Source organism: Vulpes lagopus, chromosome 10 (assembly GCF_018345385.1).
Source record: "Vulpes lagopus strain Blue_001 chromosome 10, ASM1834538v1, whole genome shotgun sequence".
Classification (NCBI taxonomy): domain Eukaryota; kingdom Metazoa; phylum Chordata; class Mammalia; order Carnivora; family Canidae; genus Vulpes; species Vulpes lagopus.
The window spans coordinates 97216994-97237675 of record NC_054833.1 but is presented as its reverse complement, the minus strand read 5'-3'; the positions used below and the strand labels follow the sequence as shown (position 1 = coordinate 97237675).

Genomic DNA, 20682 nt, shown 5'->3' with positions numbered 1-20682 from the left:
GTGGAGGCTTCTGGGGACCCTAGGGACCGTGCTCTCTGAGCTACGGAGCCCTAACAAGGGGCTCACTGGGGGCTGGTGTTGGCAGCTGCAAAGAAAACCTAAGAATAGAATTTCAGTACTGCCCAGGAGAACTTTCCACATTGATGAAACAGTCCTATCTCTGCACTGTCCACTCACCAAATGTGACTATTGAGCCCTTGAAATGTGGCCAACAGAAAACTGAATTTTTAAAACTTTATTTCATATTTATGCATTTAAGATAGGTGTAAGTACCTAGATATGGCGAATGGCAACCACCTGGCACAGCACAGATCCAAGTGAACAGTCCCCCTCTTGCAGCCTCTTCCTGACAGCTCACTCAGCCTACCTGTCTGACAGCCTGTCTTGGCAGCTGCAGAGTCTGGGCATGTCTGCTGTTAGCTCAGGGTGCATCTAGGCTCTGGCTAGGATGGAGGAGAGAATAGGCCAATGTATGGGGGGACTCTTGTCAGAATGTTCTGGAAGGAGAAACTGTGTTTGCTTTTACAAATCTTCCCTCCCTCCTTCGTCACTGTCCTGAAGGCAGCTTCCATGGAGATGCCACAATTCCTGACTCTCTGGCCAGGGGATTCATTCAGCAGGAAATGAGAGGGCAGGAGGAGAGAGAGCAAGAAGCTATTCTGGTGCTTCCCTCCCTCCACTGGTGGGTCAACTGCCTCATTCTTCAGAAGCTATTGCTTCCACCATGATGCCCCATGCAGCTGCCCCCTCCAGATTCTGGTCACTTCAGGCTAAGCCCCGACTTGAATCAACAGAACTCTTCTTAAATTCTTCTCAGTTATCCTGTTAGAGTTTTATGCCTGCCTCCTGCCAGGATCCCAGTGTTTCACGAGGAGATCTTGGATCAGGCTGCCATAGTCTGTGTGCTCAGGGACCACAGGATATCCAAATGGAAGTCTGCCATAGCTTATGTTCAGAGTGAAAGCAACCAAGACTGAGAACAAGAGGTGGGTGGGTGTATGGAGGGGCTAACATGAAACAGGGCAGGGCTGAGAGTCTTGGAGGGCAGGAGGTGGATGGGGGAAGAGCTCGTCTGGGTTGGAACCTCATATTCACTTCCACCTTAGAAATGTGAGCCTGGGCAAGCTGTTAAAATTCTCTAACCCTAAAAAAAAAAAAAATTCTCTAACCCTGTTTCCTCTTATGTGACCTAGACAGGGATCTCACCATTTATCTTGTAGGGTTTTAGTGAGAATTACATATCCATGAAGATCTTGGGGTTGGCAGCACAGAGTAGGTATTCAATAAATGTTAGCTATTTATCTATAAGTAGTTACTATGACAACCACCACTTCTTTGTATTAAGTACTTACCACATGTCCTACACCATGCTAAGTACTTTCATGCAAATCCTTCAGGGACCAGAGAAGTCCATCTTTTCTTCTCCATGCCCAGCAGGTGTATGTGATGCTGTGTGTGTGTGTGTGTGTGCGTGTGTGTGTACCTGCACCCACACATGTTCATATAGCAGGTACCAGGAGTGGAAGTAGTCCTACGCTCTGTCATAGTTGTTTGTCATGTCAGGTTGTAACACATGAAATGGCCATTCTGTGGATTACAACTGGTTGGATGTTGGTAATTTCAAATGGTTTGACCTAACCTTATGAGGAAAATACTATTTATTATCCCATTTTTCCAGTTGGCGAAACAGGCTTAGAGAAGTTCCTTCACCAGCCTGTGATGGTATAGATGGCAAATGACAGAGGTGCAATGACATCCAGGGTCTAACCCCAAACCATTAACTATATGAGAGTGGCCAGGCCACTTTTCTCCTCTGTTGTCATCTTTGACAGGAAGGACTGGAGTGATACTCTTAAATTCCCTCCTGCCCTGGAAGCCTTTGACACTGTGAGGCAGAGCAGGTTTCCATCATTTTAGGTCACTCGCCAAGAAAGGACCAGAGGGGGAGGTGATGTCAACAGCTAGGCAGATACTGAGGCTTCTCCACAGCTCCGTGAATTCCACTCCCCACCCTGAATGGCTGTACAGACCCTGGGGCCCCAGTGACAACCTAAAAAGGGGCCCGTTTGAGCACCTTCTTTCTGACATCCATGTTCAGCAGCTGCCCACAGCCCTGTCCCTGGCTCTCCAGGTCCAGGATGGATGACACAGCCGTGGCCAGCTGGAAGAGCCGTTCAGGGTCCCGCTCGCCTTGCAGAGTGGCGGTGACATTCTCCAGCACTGCGGCCTGGAATGCCATGTTCTCAACACAGATGTCTCCAAGTCCCACCTAACAGGGAAACCAGAAGCACGCTCAGTGCAGGGAAGACCTTGGCTCTCCAGTTCTTGTTCCAGAACCCGGAGCCCGAAGTCATGGTATCATGTGGCAAATCAGAGCAAGGCTGCAAGGCCTCACACTTAGTGTGGGGTCTCTCCTGAGGCTTGAGGGCAACTGGGCCCACTTGTAGCAGGCAGCCAACCACCACTGAAAGCAAGCCTTACGTGAGTCACTGCTTCTCCCTCACAGCCCTCCTCATCATGCCCCCAGTCCCTTTCTGCTCCACCTGGCCTCTCACCCTTGAAATTTACCCAGATTTTGTCCAACCCCTCTGCCTTGTAACCCTGATAGTTGATTTTGGTCCTCCTTCCTCTGGACTCCGATGACACTGGTCAGACTCATCCCTGGATCTTTGTGCTCCAAACCTCTAGGGCCCTATCCTTCTGCTGGCCACTGAGATATAGGATCTGCAAAGGTAGAGACCATGTTTGTTTTGTTCACAGCTGTGTCCCCAGGACCTGGCACATTGCAGATGCTCTGAAAATACTAGTTGAAGGAATGAATGAATCAGTGACTCAATGTGGTCATGCCCTTGGCTTCCTTCAACATAGCTACCCTCTTGGTGAGTTTCAGTTGGGTCAATAAGTTTTCTTAATAAAGAAAGAAAAGGCAGTCACCACCCACCTTCACCACTGCATGGGCCTGCTGTTTGTCCCCTGCGAGATTGGAAACAGAAATGACCACCGCCAGCATGAAGTCATTGTTTACTTTCCCAAGTGGCAGATAAACTGATGAGAGAGCAGGTTCAGGGCCACAGTGTAGACAGGATCCTAGTAAATGGAAACTGAACAGTTAGGGGGGCATCTCCAAGACCCCAGGGAGACTGGAAAACCATTGAAGTAGAGCCTGATGACAAGGGCACAAAAGACCCAGCTCATGAAGGCATGGCAAGCACTCGGGGACTCCATGCTTTCAGAGAGAAGACAGCCGTCTATACTGATCCACCAGCCTCTCTAGGTAATTGCAGGCTGCTATGACTTGGGAATAATTTTACTAGTATCCATAAAAAAATTTTAAAAACTTTTCCTCTTTGCAGGCTTAAAAAAAATTCAAGGTCATCAACCAAATTTAAAAAGGAAGAAGAGATCTTTAAAATTAGCTCAAAACATATCCAAGCTCACTCAAAAGTCAGTTCCTGTACCACGACCTTCCCAGGCTGGTGGATCTAAACAGCCTCCCCCACCCCACCCTCAGCCTCTCCCAGAAGTGGATGGCTGGGACACTGTGCCTGGGCCTAGAGGAGTCTTCGTGCTGCAAACCTCTCACACATGGAGCACACTTTTTGTAGCTCCCACAGGGAGACAGGCCCCTGTTTCGGGAGAGATGGCACCTCGTAGTGGAAGGGAATGCATAGCCCTGGGCCGGTACCTGACTCCAGACAGAAGCAGTACTCCAGGGGACCCAGGGCCGAGGATGTGTTACAGAAGATGGTGAAGCTCGTCAGAATGGTACCCTCTTCTGGAGTGATGGTGCAGCTGGGCACCTCCGGGGGAGGCAGAGAGCTGATCACGTAGGTGTCCTCCCCATAGGCATGCCTGGTCACTGCTGAGGAGTGAAGACAGAGAGTGTGTGGGGGACCGTGTGAGTCACACAAACCACCATGCTTCAGGATCGCCCTGGGAGCTTGTTAAGCATGCAGATTCCCAAGCCGATCTCCTGACCCCGACCTCTCCGGAGGTTCTGGGGTAGGGCTCAGTAATCTGAATATCTAACAATTCCCTCTGATGCAGGGTATCCTGGGGTCTCACTTTTTAAGAGTCAGTCCTTCTGTAGAACAGGGCTAATATTAGCTGCTTCCAGAATCTAGAAACAAGGTGACCCTGCCCAAAGCCTTGCTCTTTCCAGGCCTCCACCTGCACCAGCATCCCACACCACCTGGTGTTTCAAAAACAGTATATACCTGGAAGGGCTGGGCATAAAGAGAATTTAATCAGTTAAAAATGGATTCCTTAGCATAGACCTAATTCAGAAGGTTTAGGGCAAGCCTTGGGGTATTTATTTGATTTTATTTTTAAAGATTTTATTTGTTTACTTGAGAGAGAAAGAATGAATGAGAGAGAGAGGGAGAGAATCTGAAGCGGACTCTGCACTGAGCACGGAGTCCAATGAGGGGCTCGATCCCACAACCATGAGATCATGACCTGGGCTGAAACCAAGAGTCAGATGCTTAACTGAGCCACCAAGGCACCCCTGGAGTGTTCATTTTAAACTGGAATCCCAGGTTGTCCCCATGTGGGTGGTCTCTGGGCCACTTTGAGAAAAACTGGATCAAATGAACCCATCTGGAAGAGAATAATCACTCATCATTTGTCATTTTGATAATCTACCTTTCCCACCACACAGGGCTTGTTTAAAGTGAGAATCTTCCTGGCAGGACATGCACCACCCCAGAATAATATGTCACATCCACCCTGCATAATGCCATTCAGAGTCAGGAAACTGAGGGACGGAGAGTTTAAATGCCTTGCCTCCCAGGTAAAAAGTGATGGTGATGGGATTAACACCAGAGCCTGTGTATGGCCCCTGACCCTGCACTGAAGTCCCACATTTCAGGGCTTCATGTTTGTCTTGGTTCACTTTCTGGGCAAATGGGATCTGTGACAGGAGACTGAGGGGAGGCCTCCACACCTGTGGCTTTGATCCGGATGGCCTGGCCCCAGGTCTGCAAAAAGGAGCTGTTCAGCCGCAGTGTAGAGGTGTTGCTCTCAATGAGGATTAAAGCACTTGGCCAAAATCCCTGGAATCTGCAGGCAGCTGGGAGAGGCTCAGCCTGAAAGAGAACACCATCCAGAGCTCCTAAGGCTTCCACCTTGATGCTGGACCCCAGCAGGGCCGTGGCTTCCGACCCCTAGGAGGCCTTCCAGATTTGTCTCTGCTACAAAGGCACCGAGTGCTTACCTGGGACACACCAAATACCCAGTTTCCAGCCTTGTTTAGGTGTTTGTCTGAGGTCAGCTTCCCTTGTTGGAAAGCCTGCGACTTTTGTGCACAGGTCACTTACTGAGAGAGGCCTCTCAGGAAAATCAGAGGGGAGAAGGAAGCACAGTAGGGCAGAGAATGAAACTAGGGATAGAAGTGGCTTCAGGAGGTGTCCAGCCAGCCTCAACTGGATCCAGCAGGGAGCGTGAGGCCCACCACAGAAGCTGTCTCATTCAGAGGCAGGGTGGCTGGGCCATTAGACCCAACCTCCACTGATTACCGGCCGACAGTCACTGCCCAGCAGCTGAGGATAGGTGCATCAGCCTGGGAAGAGGAGCTGGGCTGGGGACTAGCAGCATCTGCTGGGAGGTTTCTCCATTGCTTCTGCTCCCTTGCATCTGTTCTCCCTTATGACCAGTGCCCTCCTTTTCCTCTGGGGAACACCACCATCCCACCTCCCCAACTCTGCGGGCTCTGACCCACCCCCAGCTCGGTACTGGCCATGTGACACAGGGTCTGGTCAGTCAAAGCAAGAGTGATCGCCAGTGTCCTCACCTTCTCCAGAGAAGTGTCCTCTAAGTACCAGTTGAACATGGCCACTGGGGAGTCATCCCCCAAGGTGACTCTGAGAACAATGTCTTCACTGGTATTTGCTGGCCTGCAGTTCTTCTCACAGCTGAGAGGGAGACAAAATGGAGTGCAGAAGCTCACTCAAGCCTCGTGGCTTGCTCTTTTGTCTGGTTCTTCTCAGGTCCTTTGCAAAGGTGGCAGAGGGCCTTTTTTTCAAGTGAAAAATAGAATAAAAGCAACCCAATGCCCCAACCAAAACCAGAACATAGTGTTGGTCATGGAGACGGAGGGATCTGTGCCTGCCCCAACTCCCACTCATTCCCTATGAAAGACAATGGTATGGAAAGTGCATGAAGCCCAGGGTCCTCAGATCCTGCCTCATATGAAAGGTCACTTTGCATGAGTCACTTAAATTCTCTGAGTCTTAGTTTCCTCACCTTCAAAGTGAAGGGATAAGAGCAGATGGTATTTCCGTGATTCCTTCTAGCTCTAACAATAATAAAGGAATGCTATGGTTTTATCGCATGTATGCCACAGGTTATAAATTATTTGCTTCATTATTCACTTATCCAGGGCTTACCACCACCCTGTGAGTGATATATCAGAATCCCCTATCATAGACAAGCAAATCAGGCTCAGGGTGCCAATGTGATTTGTCCCAGGTGACATGACTCTTGAGTGGGGGAAGGGAACATGAACCAGACTGTCTACATTCAGATCCTGGGCCTTCTCTATAGCATCCCTGCCTACATCTGTAAATAGACCCTTCGTCCACCTCTCATCAACTCCCAGTTTGAGGGAGACATCTCCTCGTTGGGACCTAGTTGAGAGACCAAGCTACCTTGAGCTTTCACCTTGACTACTGCAAGAGCTCCAGCAATCTCTGGGAACCCTCTCTTGCCTGCCTCCAACCTGCTCTCCACTCTGCTATCACAGCATTTTGAAGTAAGACGTGATCACGTCCCCAGCCTGCTTGCAACTAACTCTTGGATGGCTTTCTAGAACTCTTCAAAATCATGTCTGTGGCATAACCCACAAGTTTCCACCAGAGCCAGGCCCTGCCTCTTCCCCTAGTTTCTTCTTGCCCCTCTCTCTCTCCCTCCATACTTGAGCCACACCAATCTCTTTCACTTCCAGCTTATTCTATGCTCCCTCCCTTCGCCGCCCAGTTCCCTCTGCAGCCCCCTTTCCCTGCTAAGTTAATTCCTCTTCCCTGTTCACATCTCATCTGGGGAATGGCCTTCCCTGACCCGGAGTCAGGGAAGTTGTCATAGAGGTGAACCATCTCCCTCCATTTGTTGGGGTGGATCATTGCTGACCACCAGGGAGTGCTCCCTGTGAGAACTGTGACCCAGTCTACTGGGCCACCACTGTTAAGACCTAACCCCTACACCAGTGCCAGCTGGCTCTTCAGTAAATGGAGGCTGAAAGGGTGGCAGCACTGCAGAAGTTTGCTCTCTTGCCCCAACCTGACTCGAGGCCTGAGTTCCAGGGGGGCAGACACATAGAGGCACTGCTCCTCCTGGTTCTCTAGCTGTCTGCGTCTCCAGGTGACCAGGCGCAGGGTGATGGCAGAATTGGGTGGTGGCAGGCAGGATGGAAGAAGCACCAGCTCCCTCTGGTCTGTGCGGAGCAGCTGCCTCTCAACACAGTAGCTCCACTGGGCCCAGCAACGTCCTGAGAGAGAAGAGCAAACGCTGTTATCCATCCAAGGACCTCTGTGATTTGGAGTTTTTGGAAGAAAAGTCATAGATTAGAAAAGCAGCTCCAAAGAGGGAGTTTGGTTTTTAAAAACACTCTCACTTGCAGGGTGCAGGAATGCTACTGGGTAAGGATGCTTCTGGGGAGATGAGTGGCACTTCACTCTGAATCTGAGCACACCTGCAGCATATGTCAGCTGCTTTTGCCCCAGCAATTTGTATTGATGAACGAATGGGCAGGCATATATAGCAGGAGAGAGGCCAGGAGATTATACAGCTGTGCCTGGGAGAGCATCCAGGGCAGTTTCTTGTCCCTTGTGTAACTCTTACTCCACGTGGAAGCAGTTGTCCTCAGCTGTGTGTCTCTGTGGGTACCTTGGGGGCTATATCTCCATCTGGGAGGCTGCATGTCATCTGCTTTATGATACCAGCTCAGTAAATCCCTGTATCCTTTGCCCTTCATCTCTGTTGATTGATGTTTATCCATCAATCACTTTGCTTCCTCTTCCACCCAGTAGAGCATGGAACATGATCTAGGGTCAGGCCATCAGCTCAACCACTGTAACTCTATATTTGTATCCTCTATGAATTCTGATAATGAGAATTAATTCTGATAATGAGAAGTAATATTCAAAAGGATGTCTTGAGCACTTACCAATGGATTATCGAAAGGCTTCAAATTTTACATGATTTTTGACCTGGCTATTCCCTTTCTCAAAATTTTTTTATTTTCTCAAAACTTATGAAAGTTCACTACAGAGGCAAATAAAGATAGAACTACAAGGATGCTCATTACAATGTTGTTTTTAAAGGCAAATAATGCAAAACAACCTAAGTGTCTAAAAATAGGGCACGAGTAAATAAATGATCGGATACCAACTAGTCTATTACGCAGTTATTGTGAAATCAAGATGGAAAGGATGGCATTAAAATATGCAGGATATATTGTTCAAAGAAAGAAAACTAAAATAATATGTACAGTAGGCATGGCATTCATTTCCAAAAGAACTTGTGCCTCGCTAGGGTATAACCCTATAGAAAGGAGGACAACCATTTCTACATAATGGGTACTGGTGCTACCCTTTTGGTTTGTCTGAAAATACATCCTCACTTCTAGACTCTCTTCCCAGTGACATACCAAGGGGAAGGAAATGAAAGGAGGGATCCACCCAGAGAAGAGGAGTTGTTTTTATTTCATCACTGATGTTGTTTGTGGCGAAAATAAAGCAGATTGACTTTTAGGATTAATTACTGTCCTTTGATTCTCTGTAAGTCATGCACCTCCTTGTTGCCTGCCTTCAGGGCTACCTCTGCCTCGGTTTGCCTCTGCTTCCCCCCACCTTCCATTTCCATGGAATTCTCAATCTCTGGCACATGCAAGGTACACAAAATGTCAGGCGTAAGTAATGCCTGTCTGAAGGTTAAAAAACAGCAAAGCTGACCCCTATCCATTACTTTGTGTTGAGTTAGGACAGTTCTAGAGCTCTACAGCCACCTACCACATGACCACTGGAAGCGTAAATCCTTGCCACTGTCTGGCCAGCCCAGAGTCACAGTCGTGAAAGGATCCACATACTGACCAGGTTCCACATACACCTGCACATCCCCTTTCTCTCTCTGCAGAAAAAGCAGCTGGCTGGTGAGACGCCCCTCCACAGTTGGTACCCCGCCTCCCACCCCACAGCAATCTGTGCCAAGGGTAGTCACAGCATAGGGCATGGAATGGGAACAGACCCTGTATGATGCGCCTGGCTCACCTCTGGAGATGAATCACAGGGTAACTAACCTTATTATTATTTTTTTAATAAATTTATTTTTTATTGGTGTTCACTTTGCCAACATATAGAATAACACCCAGTGCTCATCCCATCAAGTGGCCTCCTCAGTGCCCGTCACCCAGTCACCCCCACCCCCCGCCCACCTCCCCTTCCACCACCCCTAGTTCGTTTCCCAGAGTTAGGAGTCTCTCATGTTCTGTCTCCCTCCCTGATATTTCCCACTTATTCTTTCTCCTTTCCCCTTTATTCCTTTTCACTATTTTTTATATTCCCCAAATGAATGAGACCATATAATGTTTGTCCTTCTCCGATTGACTTACTTCACTCAGCATGATACCCTCCAGTTCCATCCACGTTGAAGCAAATGGTGGGTATTTGTCGTTTCTAATGGCTGAGGAATATTCCAGTGTATACATAAACCACATCTTCTTTATCCATTCATCTTTCTATGGACACCGAGGCTCCTTCCACAGTTTGGCTATTGTGGACATTGCTGCTAGAAACATCGGGGTGCAGGTGTCCCGGCGTTTCACTGCATCTGTATCTTTGGGGTAAATCCCCAACAGTGCAATTGCTGGGTCGTAGGGCAGGTCTATTTTTAACTCTTTGAGGAACCTCCACACAGTTTTCCAGAGTGGCTGCACCAGTTCACATTCCCACCAGCAGTGCAAGAGGGCTCCCCTTTCTCCACGTCCTCTCCAACATTTGTGGTTTCCTGCCTTGTTAATTTTCCCCATTCTCACTGGTGTGAGGTGGTATCTCATTGTGGTTTTGATTTGGATTTCCCTGATGGCAAGTGATGCAGAGCATTTTCTCATGTGCGTGTTGGCCATGTCCATGTCTTCCTCTGTGAGATTTCTGTTCATGTCCTTTGCCCATTTCATGATTGGATTGTTTGTTTCTTTGCTGTTGAGTTTAAAAAATCCTCTAGGATTTTTGGAATCTTGTCTCACATTTAAATCTTTCATCCATTTTGAGTTTATCTTTGTGTATGGTGCAAGAGAGTGGTCTAGTTTCATAGGGTAACTAACTCTAATCTGAATTCAGACTCAGTACTAAGGGTCCGCCATGCATCCAACTATTGACAGAGCCTGCTCTGGGCCAAGCTCCATGCTTGATGCCTAGAGATACAGGAATAGAGACCTAGGTCTTGCCCTTAAGTTTGGGAGGGAAGACAGACAAGGCAATAGACCATTAAAACCCAGACTGCAAACTGCTACGGGGGGGGGGTGGGGGTGGGGCAGAGGATTATGAGAATGTGTAAGAGGGAGGCAGTAAGTTGAGAACATCTGCTCCTCTGAAGGTTTGATAGCATTCAATTCCTGGGTTGCTGTGGATTAAATGAGAGAAGCCAGTGACATACTTCCTATTGTGTCTGGTGCAGAGGAAGGCACAGAGTTGTGACTCTGCAAAGCAGATAGTTGACAAGCTTTGCCAGAGGACAGGACCACAGAGCAGTTGTGAAGGAGGAGTGAGCTTGCGGGTTTTAGGAGAGATTGGCAGGTATAAAGTGTACTCCTGGTAGGACCTATTAAATGGCCAGGCCTAGAGGGCTTAGTTTGGTGTAACAGGAGGCTGCATGGAACAACTCAACCCCTAGTGGTCTCCCATGTCCTGAGAATAAAACCCAAACCCACCTAAGACCTCATGTGATCTGGCCTAGGTCCATCTCACTGTAATCTCCTACATGCTCCCTTTCCCCTGTAAATCTCAGGCCAACTTCTAGTCCCAGGGCCTTTATATCTGTGCACCCAGAAAGCTCTTGTTCTGCTTTCTGGCATCACTGACTGTCTTATCTTCAGGTCTACACTGGAACATCACCTTCCGAGAGGCCTCATCTGATCACATTTGCTAGGCCACCCTGTATTGGTTGCTGTCACTGTACCCTGTTGCTTCTAGTTAGACACTTATCACAACTCTTAATGAGATGCTAATTTGGTGATTTCACCGACTAGGATCCAAGAAGGCAAGGACATGACTGTTTATGCACCTTTGTAGCCCTTGTCCCAAACATCAAGCTTGGGACATTGTAGATGCACAGTCTTCACTATTGAACAAGTGCGAGCACACTCTATGTCAACAGCAGAGTTGAAGACTCAGTCTTGTTGTAAAAACTGTGGAACCTGGGCCTGTTTTCTAAGTTAAGCATTAATAGCTATAAATTTCCCTCTGAACATTGCTTTAGTTGCATCCCACAAATTTGGATAGGTTGCACTGTCATCACTCAGAAATATTCTTAAATCTTCCTTGTGAATTTTTTCTTTGATCTGTTAATTTTTTTCAAGTGTCCTGTTTAATTTCCAAGATGTCTAAAAGGTATGTACATATTCCAGATATCTTATTACTGATTTGTAATATAACACTGTTCTGGTTGGAGAACATGCTGGTTTGATTTCATTCCTTCTGGATATCCTTTCAAATGGAAGAAAACTCTGTGCTTCCTAGTACTCTGGCTATTAGCACCAGAAAACCCAAACTCAAAAGTAAAGCAAAGTATTTAGACATCTTTTTTCTCGTGAGGTTAAGTATTTAAAAAACAAATACTCACATTCTTTTCCTTGGCCTTTGTTCTAAATGATCCTTGGAGACTAGAAGGAGCTGTAAACACAGTGGGAACAGGTATCAGACTTTGGTAGTGTTTATAAGGTTGCCAAAGGGCAGGGTCAAAGGGTATGTGCAAGATGCCCCAGGGGACCCACCTGTCTTGGAAGTGAGTTAGGGAAATTTAGCAAACATTCAGGCCATAGAAATGGGTAAAAACCCAAACCATCATGTCCACCACTGGACTAAAGACACCTCTTTGGTTAAGAAAGAGGTAGGCAGTTGCCAATGCAGATAAAATACACATGTAGAGACAGACATGTGACTGTATGCTATTAATGGTTAACTATCAATTGAGGCGGGGAGTGGGGAACTCTAATTTGTTGTGTTTGCTACTTTCTGTGGCATTGGTTTTCCTACTAAGGCAAATTTCAAGCTACCAAGCTGACCTCAGTGAACGTAGAGCAAGAGATGGACAGAACCAGCTCTGACAAGTGGCTAGGAGCCAGACTCAGCACATCATGGTGTATTTCTGGGTCCTTCTATTGGCCTCTTCCTAGCTATGTGAACCCGGGAGGGTTAGTTATTCTTTCTGAGTCTTAGATTCCTCACCCATTACAGAAAAGCAATCCCTATTTCTCAAGGCTCCAGGAGACCTGAATGTTGTGCTTATATACCATTGCTTTGTAATCTGTACACATATGTAAAGAGTATTAGTGTATCAAGTTAAAAAATGGAAAATGTGCATGCAATTGATATGCTCTGAAAAATACCATAATGTGAATATCATTAATGTCTAATTAAAGTGTAGTAATTGAAATAGAAATATGTTTTATCTGCCCTGGCAGATCTACATGAGTCTCTAGGCCTCAGTAACCTGGTTATTTTAAGATCTGGGTACCAATGATTTTTAAAAAATTTCTTTCCAATGCATTCTCATTCGGAGAACTCTAACTTTGAAGGTCTGAAAACTATATACAAAGTAAAGCTAAGATGCCAGACACAGAGGCCTTTATTAATCTTAAGAAGGAAGATGGTCCAGTAACCCTGAATGAAGAAATCAAGAGAAATAATTGCTGCCTCTGATCTTGCCATGAATTAGCTGAGTGGCTTTTGGAAAGTCAGTTAACCTCTCTGGTCCTGAAATTCCCTGTGTGGAAAAGGAGCCCTGTGGACAGTAGCAAGGACATTTGATGGTTTTTTCCCCCATCCAGGCATCTGTGCCCCCTTCTTTTGGTAACAGCACTTTGGATAACAGGTGACATTTTCACTGGGGAACCATCCCTCCCCCATTCCCAGTCCTTGGTTTGAGTGAAGCTGAGCCTGCATCGTGTTCCAGGTCGGCATGTGATTCTGGTCTGCCCAGACTGAATACCACTTTCCCCTGGCCTCAGCACGTTCCTGGAGGGAACGTCAACTGAGCTTGGACTGGTAAGAGGCAACCTCAGGACTTCTGGAAATATCCACAAAGAGGCATTCCTTATCTGGGGTTAAAGACTGAAGCCTGGCGTCCTCCAGCTGCTTGGGAAGAGGGAATCAGAATGACGCTAACATAGAACCAAGAGATGGGGAGAGACAGATTTCTCGTGACATTGAGTGACTGGATCCAGCTGTGCCTAAAGCCTGAAGTTTTCCTTTTCTGAGTTGAAAAAATTTCTCTTTGACTTGAGCCAGTTTGAACTGCTTTTCTGTCCCATGCTACTGAGAGTCCTAGCAAACAAAACTGCAGTGAACTTTAAGCTCTGTGACTGCTACTGTTGGCTGCCTACCCAGCAGCTAATACCCCACCCTTATTCTTGTTCCCAGAATCCACCTTGTCCCACAGAGCTGGAGGTGCTGAATACCTGCTTCTCAGCATCCCTTATAGCTGAGGTGCATGACCCCGCTGAGGTATCTGAGGGGAAGGTTGCTAGGACTAATGGGGAAAACATCCCACCCCACCACCCCATAATAAGAGCTATAGAGAGAGGAATGGGCTTGTGCAGCTGCTAGATAGTGCTGGGCTGACATGTGATGTCTGGAGCTGCAGCAGCCATGTTGATGAGACACAAGCCTAAGGACAAAACAGCAGCTCTGAGGATGGCAGGACGGACAACAGAGTGAGCCTGGGTCCTTGCCGGTGTCACTGAGCCACTGAACTACTGGAACTACTGGAACTACTTACCCCCTAATTTTGTAGTATGTGGGGTAATGGAGACTTGAACCTAAAGCCATCTTGGTTAGGCTTCCTGTTGCTTGGAGCCTAAAGCAGCATAAATAATGCAGACTTGGATGTTTTAGAATTCTGTAACAATGGCTGAATGTTTTACTGTATGTATCACTTCCCCTTAACATCTACATCTAGCAAGGTAAGTATTCAGAGCTCTGTTCTGAAGAGTCCCTCACTGGATCCCAAGCGAGTGCAGTGCCCAGACTCCTGGTCATGAGTTTTATACTCCCATGCAGAAATTCCTTGCCTGTGACAGTGATGCTTCCGACTTCCAAACTCAAGTTTGAAAAGGCATTCCTCACCATCACAGTGACCAGAAAGGTGCCTGCAATGCAAAGGATGGAAAATTATGGGGATTGCAATAAATTGTTTAACTTATGCTGAGACAGCTCTCTCAGCATATGCTTCTCAGGCCCACTGATTGCAGCATTTGAATCTTTTATCCTTCAAGCATTTGATGAACTCCTGTTGTATACCAGGCATGGTGCAAGGCTTTGGGGACACAGAGATAAATGAAATGTGGTCTTTGTCTTCAGGGTCCTTATAGTCTACTAGACAAGCAGGAGACCAAGTGCCAAACCACAGGAGGAATTGCCGTAGGGGCATTGTGGACACAGGGCAGGGGTCACTTCATGGATCATGGTTCACAGCAGGGCTAAAGCTAGAGTTCAAAGGACAATTAGTGCTCATTAGTCAGGTTAGAGAAGAGATTCCAGCAGAAGGAAAGACATGACAGGATTTTTTTAAAAGATTGAAGGGTAGGCACGCCGGGGTGGCTCAGCGGTTGAGCATTTGCCTTTGGCTCAGGGCATTATCCTGGAGTCCCAGGATCGAGTCCCACATCGGGCTCCCTGCATGGAGCCTGCTTCTCCCTCTGCCTGTGTCTCTGCCTCTCTCTCTCTCTCTCTCTCTCTCTCTCTCCCTCTCTGTGAGTGTGTGTGTGTGTGTCTCTCATGAATAAATAAAATCTAATAAATAAATAAGATTGAAGGGTAGATAAGGGAGAGAAGGATTTGTAAGATTTATTTGGGGTATGTGTGTATCCCACCTCTTTTCCCTCAGGGTGGAAGGTGATGGGTGCTACTTTCTCTTCTTGAATCTAGAGGGAAACATTAGAAGGGTCCCTTGGGAAGGTGGATATGTGTTCTTTGAGGTTGAGGACTCCCATGGAAGGGTTCCTTACTCATGTTCTTTAAGGATGGTTTCTGACAGGGGTAGGTGGAATGAGAAGGAGAGAGGGAAGGAGGAAAGGTCTACATTCCTGCAATTGTTTGGAAATAACTATAGTCGCTGGTAGCAGACCAAAGAAAAGGTAAGAATTCTCTATAGACCAGATGTTTGTCTCAGGGAGAGGGTATGCTGGAAAGGGTAGCGAGAATGAGAACAGAGGGTGACCCTGTTGGTGATCCAAAAGAGGCAGCAGCAGGGCACATGTGGCCAGCTGAGGGAGAGTCATCACCCTTCATCCTGGGAGCTGAGGAACATTGCAGGGACCTCAAAAGCTCATAGAAGCTCTCACAAGAGGTAGCTGCAAACATCTGCTGGGCCTTGAGAGCAAGGCCAGCCAGGACTGGGCCAACACCACCAAGTGAGGGCCTTCCTGTCCTACCTGGTTCCCTCTCTTTCCTCCTCACCCCCTTCATCCCTGGAGTCCTCCAAATCTGTTTTTCTTGCGGAGAGAAGACTACTTCTCATCTAAAAGTGAGCCAAAAACTCACAGGGCCTGAAGAGATGTTATCTATTATCCCCTGCCAAGCAACTTTTATAGAAGACAAAAAAATTAATTTGTGTTTGAATTATAGCCTATATATTGTGTGTATTTTCCATTGTCATTTCATTTTATTTCATTCTGGATTCTCCCTGTTTCAAGCTGGACCTCTGATACCTGGCGAAGTTCCAATGTTTTTCTTCTCAAATCTGTCATTTAACCTGCTATTTCTTTTGCCAGATCTGCTCCAGAGGAGGGCTTGGTAGCCCCACACCTGCACAATGTTGCCCCATTTCCTGCATACCTGCGGGGGACCGGGTGCCAGGTGGGCTGGAGACTCTACGACCCTCATCACATTCCTGCCTCCTGACTTCACCACACTGCCCTGAAGGACTCTCTGTTCTCTCCAGATTAAATGCAGATGTCTGCTATGGTCTCCTCCCCTAGTGGTGCCAGCCAGTCTGTCACCCTGTCTCTGTTCTAGCCAGCATCGTGACACTTCCTCTCTTGTTCCTCCCCCTCCTACCCTTGTTTTTACCTCTGTCTCCCCCAAGGGCAAGGACTAGTTTCCTGAACCACACTCTCCTCTAAAAATGATGGAATAAAAAAAAAAAATGATGGAATAGTTGGAATACTCCAGCTCCCTTTTAGTGGTTCTCAGGGGGAAGATTTTGCTGTCCAAGGGACAGTTGGCAATGTCTGGAGGTATTTCTGGTTGTCATGACTAAGGGGTCAGGGGCTCCTGGCATCTAGTGGATAGAAGTCAGGGATGCCACTAAACATCCTACTTTGTGCAGGACAGCCCCCACAACAAAGAACGATCCAGTCCCAAATGTCAGAAGTGCCAGAATTGAGAACCCCTGTGACTCTAAGCTCTATGGGGGCAGATAATATGTATCTTCCTTATTTTGTAACTCAGGCTGAATGCTGTGAACCAGGTTTGCGACAAGAACACATCAAAACTGGCTGGCAGGATCAAGGACACCCAAGTCAAGGGAAGAGGAAGGAAGTTTAGAAGGGGGCCCACCAAAAAAAAAAAAAAAAGAAGGGGGCCCACCAACCCCAAGTACCTTCAAGAGGAACTGCTACGTGGTAAATCCCAAGTGGTCCCTCGAGGCTTGCTTCTTCATGGGAGAAGGTTGCACTGAGTCCTGCCACTTCAAAGGTCAGCCCCTCCGGGATGCCATGAGCCACTGAGACATTGACCAGTAGGTCTTGTCCAAGCTCCAAGTGGTCAGAACCCAAGGAGGCCTGTAGCCCTGACAGAGGCTCCATGAAGTAGACTGTGATGTTTCTGGAAGGTGCAGCGGTGGTGGTGTTGCTGGTGGCTCGGATCTCCAGGTGGTGTATCCCTGGGCCCATCCGTTGTTGGGCTGCTCTGTCCAGGGTCAGATTGTAGGGTAGCAAGCCCCTCGGCGTGGTAAACTCAGCCAGGGTTGTGTTACCCAACAGCGCAGTGTAAGTTACCCCTGTTCCTATGTGTGGCAAGAAATATTTGAGAATGTTGGCAACAACCATGCCATAGATTGTACAGAGATAGTCAAGACTCAAGCTCTGAAGTCAGATTTTTGGATGTAGATGGGTATGCCCATCTACATGGGACATGGTATTGCCATAAAGACATATGGAAGGATAAGATCCAACCCCAAGTATTAACAGTGATTATCTCTGAGTATTGTGTATGTGAATGATTTTTCTTTTTGGCTCCTCTCTGCTCATCTGCACATTCTAATTTATACTATGCATGTGTTAACCATAAACTTAAAGGTTTGTAATAGAGATATGAGAACATTTTGTTGACAGGTTTGTCCTTGGAGAGAGGAAGGCTAAAAAGGGAGCATCTCCTGAGGCATGGCTGATTTTTATGCATAAGAATTAGCCTCCAGTCTTGTTCGAAGTAGGAGGAATAGGTGAAGTTTCCTTCCATCTCCACGGCAGACTGCCTGCAACCCTGCTCAACAGGAGCACTCAGCCTGTCCACGGTAAGATGGGGCTCCCTTATGGGTCGGGACTGACTGTCCTAACTGGATGCTAAATATTGTGGTTGACTCCTAAATCTGATTTAAACTACCAAATTAGGATTCTTTCCAATAGAAACCAAGCAATGTATTTCTTGTTTGAGTGATGATGATGATGTAGCTGATGCTGCCAAGAGTGATGTTAGCCCTCTGACTCTCATGTTTACTGCTCCCTCTCCCCACACTTGGTGAAGAGCAGGCACTCAATTATATTTGTGGAATGAAAAAATAAATGAAGGATTATCTTAGGCTTCCCAGGGGTACATAGCAGCCATCTTCAGCCAACAAGCACACCAGAACAGAGAGGAGCCCATGTTTAAGGACCCGCGATGGCTCTATCAAGTCACTGCTGACTGAGGCTCCGGGAGCTGTGAGGTCAGACTGAGTCATGTCCTCACCTCTGCAGCTCTCTTCCACGTGGTTTACCTCAACAGGCTTCTGTCCAGGTCTCAAATTAGACCTTTGCCTGCAGGAAAGATGCTGCATTGGTGAGGATAGGGTTGGTAGGGTCTCCATTGAGAAAAGGGATGATATTCAGAATATTCAACAACTGAAACTGCATGGTTTCAGTTGCATGGGTCCCAACCAAATAGGATGGATGTTCTGATAAATCAGAATGGACACTGTGACCAATCAGAATAGATGCTCTGACTGATCGGAAGGGACACCTTGCCTAATCAAAATGGATGCGATGACCAATCAGAATGGCCTCTGTGACCAATCAGAAAAGAAACTGACCAATCAGAGCAGAGAGCAGACACCAGCCATAACAGCAGCTGTGGCTATAGCAGCAAGTGTCACCAAATAGCAGTCCTGATCAGGGAAGCATCATTGTGCCAAGCTGGTCAATGCTGGCTGCACTGAGATGGGCTCAGGCCCAGCTGGTAGCTCTCCCGGTCTTCTCTAAGTTCCCCCAACAAGGAGTGACTTGGAAATTCAGTTCTGATGGGACCGTGGGCATGCAAAGAAGGGCATTCGGAAGAATGAGAGCTTCACTAGCTTCTAGTCTTATGACTTTGAACAAATTTCTGAACCTTTCCTCCATTTCTTCATCTGTAAACTGGAGATAACAGTAGTACATACTGGGTGGGCTAGTAATAAAGCATTTAGACCAGTTCTGGGCACACACTAGGTGCTAATAAATGGATAGCTAAAAAACCGACTGAATACATGAATGCTGTTAGTATTTACTAAAGCCTGGGATTTGGATGGATAGATTTGGAGAAAATCAAGGTGGCCCTGACCTTGACCATTTCTGTAGACTCACCTCCATCAAGTACCACTTGAACCCACAATGGGTCCCCAAAGACAGTGCGGCAGAGAGGGCTGGCTCCTGACATGGACAGGCTGGAGCACCCTGTCACACTGAGCCTCTCCATCTTGTCTCGGATTGTCACATGCTTCTGGGCCATCACATGCCACTCAGTGGTTGTGCACTCAGCAAACACAGTGAATTCCCCAGGGGCTGTGAACTGGTGGATCACACTGCTGGATGAACTGCCGGTAAAACTCAGTGTTACCAGTGTTGAGGACACAAACACATGCATTCACATATGTGTGCACACATGCACTCACCCACCTCACATTCTCCGGCTCTGCAAAGACAAATAGACAATAGATGAAGAAAGAGATACTACACAACCAAGCTCTTGGTTTTCATGAAGGTCTTGGTGTTCATGAAAGTCTGGAACAGCTGGGAGTGAAAGAAATAGCACTGCCCACCAGGAAGTTGAATATTTAGTTACAAGTCCTTTTTCTGCTATTTATTCCTTCTGTAGCTCACCTAAATCCCTTCTCTGGGTCTTCTTGCATACTGTGCCTCAGCCTACCACATTTTCCCCATGTATAAAGTGGGATCCTATTCCAAATGTATCAGAATTATGGGTATCTTTTGCTTCTTACTTTCCCAAGGGGACTAATTAAAAATCTCTAACATGGCCTATAAAGACCCACATGATCTGCCTTCCTGACTTCACGCCTATCTCCTGCCATGCCCCTCTAATTGTATGTCCACTAAAACCTTTTCAGTTCCTGGGATGTGCCACTTCCTGTCTGCTGTTCTTTGCTGGGAAGGCTCTTACCCATCTCTGCTCATACTCAAGCTGCCCCTTCTGTTCTCAGCTTAAACATCACTTCCTCAGGGAAGCCTTCCTTAGGTTCCCTATAAAAGGAAATGCCATAGCTTCACTGCTTCTCCTGGGGGACACTCATCCCTTGTGTGGTTGCTCAGTCACTCTCATTCTTCCCCTACTAGGTTGTCAGCGCAGACAGTATCTGTCTAATTTTTTATTATAACCTGGCATCTAGCTCAGCACCTGGCACATAGTAGATGCTGAGAAAAATTTGACAAGTGAATGTATTTTTGAAAAAGCTTAGAAAACAGTAACCTGACTTTTGGTGCTGACCACGGAGTAAGCCCACCATAGTCTATTGCTTCCATTGATTACAACTAAAAACCTGGGTAGAATTAAAAAAGAAACTTTCTGAGGATTCTGAAAAGTAAACAACAGCATACAGGTGGGGGAGAAAAATCAAAACTTTAAGAATTACCCATAAAGATGAGATTTTCTTGTTTCATGTATTTTCTTTCTTTCTCTTTTTCTTTTTTAACCTCCTTTATCTCTTGGCTTTGTCCCTAGGGTAGCCTGAGTCATGAAACTGCACAATGAATGAGGTAAACAAAAACCTCAAGAGAAATCCCCTCTGGTTGGCCAGAGAACCAAGAAAAAGAGACCTAGTGAGCCCAAGAGCACAGGGGAAAATACTTGTTTTTGTTTTGGGTTGTTTCTCTTTTTTCTTTCGTGGCCCTAACCCAGGCTGTCCTCTCTCTTGGAGCTGCACTGACTGCATAAGGTGATGCAGACACCACATCCCCAAGAGAAAACCCATCTTCCTATCCAGAGGAGCAATGAAAAGAGACCT

General features: G+C 47.0%; 1 protein-coding gene across 1 annotated transcript in view; it reads right to left on the bottom strand.

The window, feature by feature from the left end:
* PKD1L2 (polycystin 1 like 2) overlaps positions 1-20682 on the bottom strand; it is an 87436-nt gene that overhangs the window by 48046 nt on the left and 18708 nt on the right. Inside the window, exons 6-15 of the mRNA XM_041773043.1 lie at positions 19028-19257; positions 16813-17217; positions 14282-14359; positions 9006-9194; positions 7276-7483; positions 5792-5912; positions 4946-5087; positions 3686-3862; positions 2942-3087; positions 2075-2269 (exon numbers count right to left, since the gene is read on the bottom strand). Of these exons, the coding sequence (XP_041628977.1) occupies positions 2075-2269; positions 2942-3087; positions 3686-3862; positions 4946-5087; positions 5792-5912; positions 7276-7483; positions 9006-9194; positions 14282-14359; positions 16813-17217; positions 19028-19257 (1891 nt within the window). The remainder of the gene's footprint in view (positions 1-2074; positions 2270-2941; positions 3088-3685; positions 3863-4945; positions 5088-5791; positions 5913-7275; positions 7484-9005; positions 9195-14281; positions 14360-16812; positions 17218-19027; positions 19258-20682) is intronic.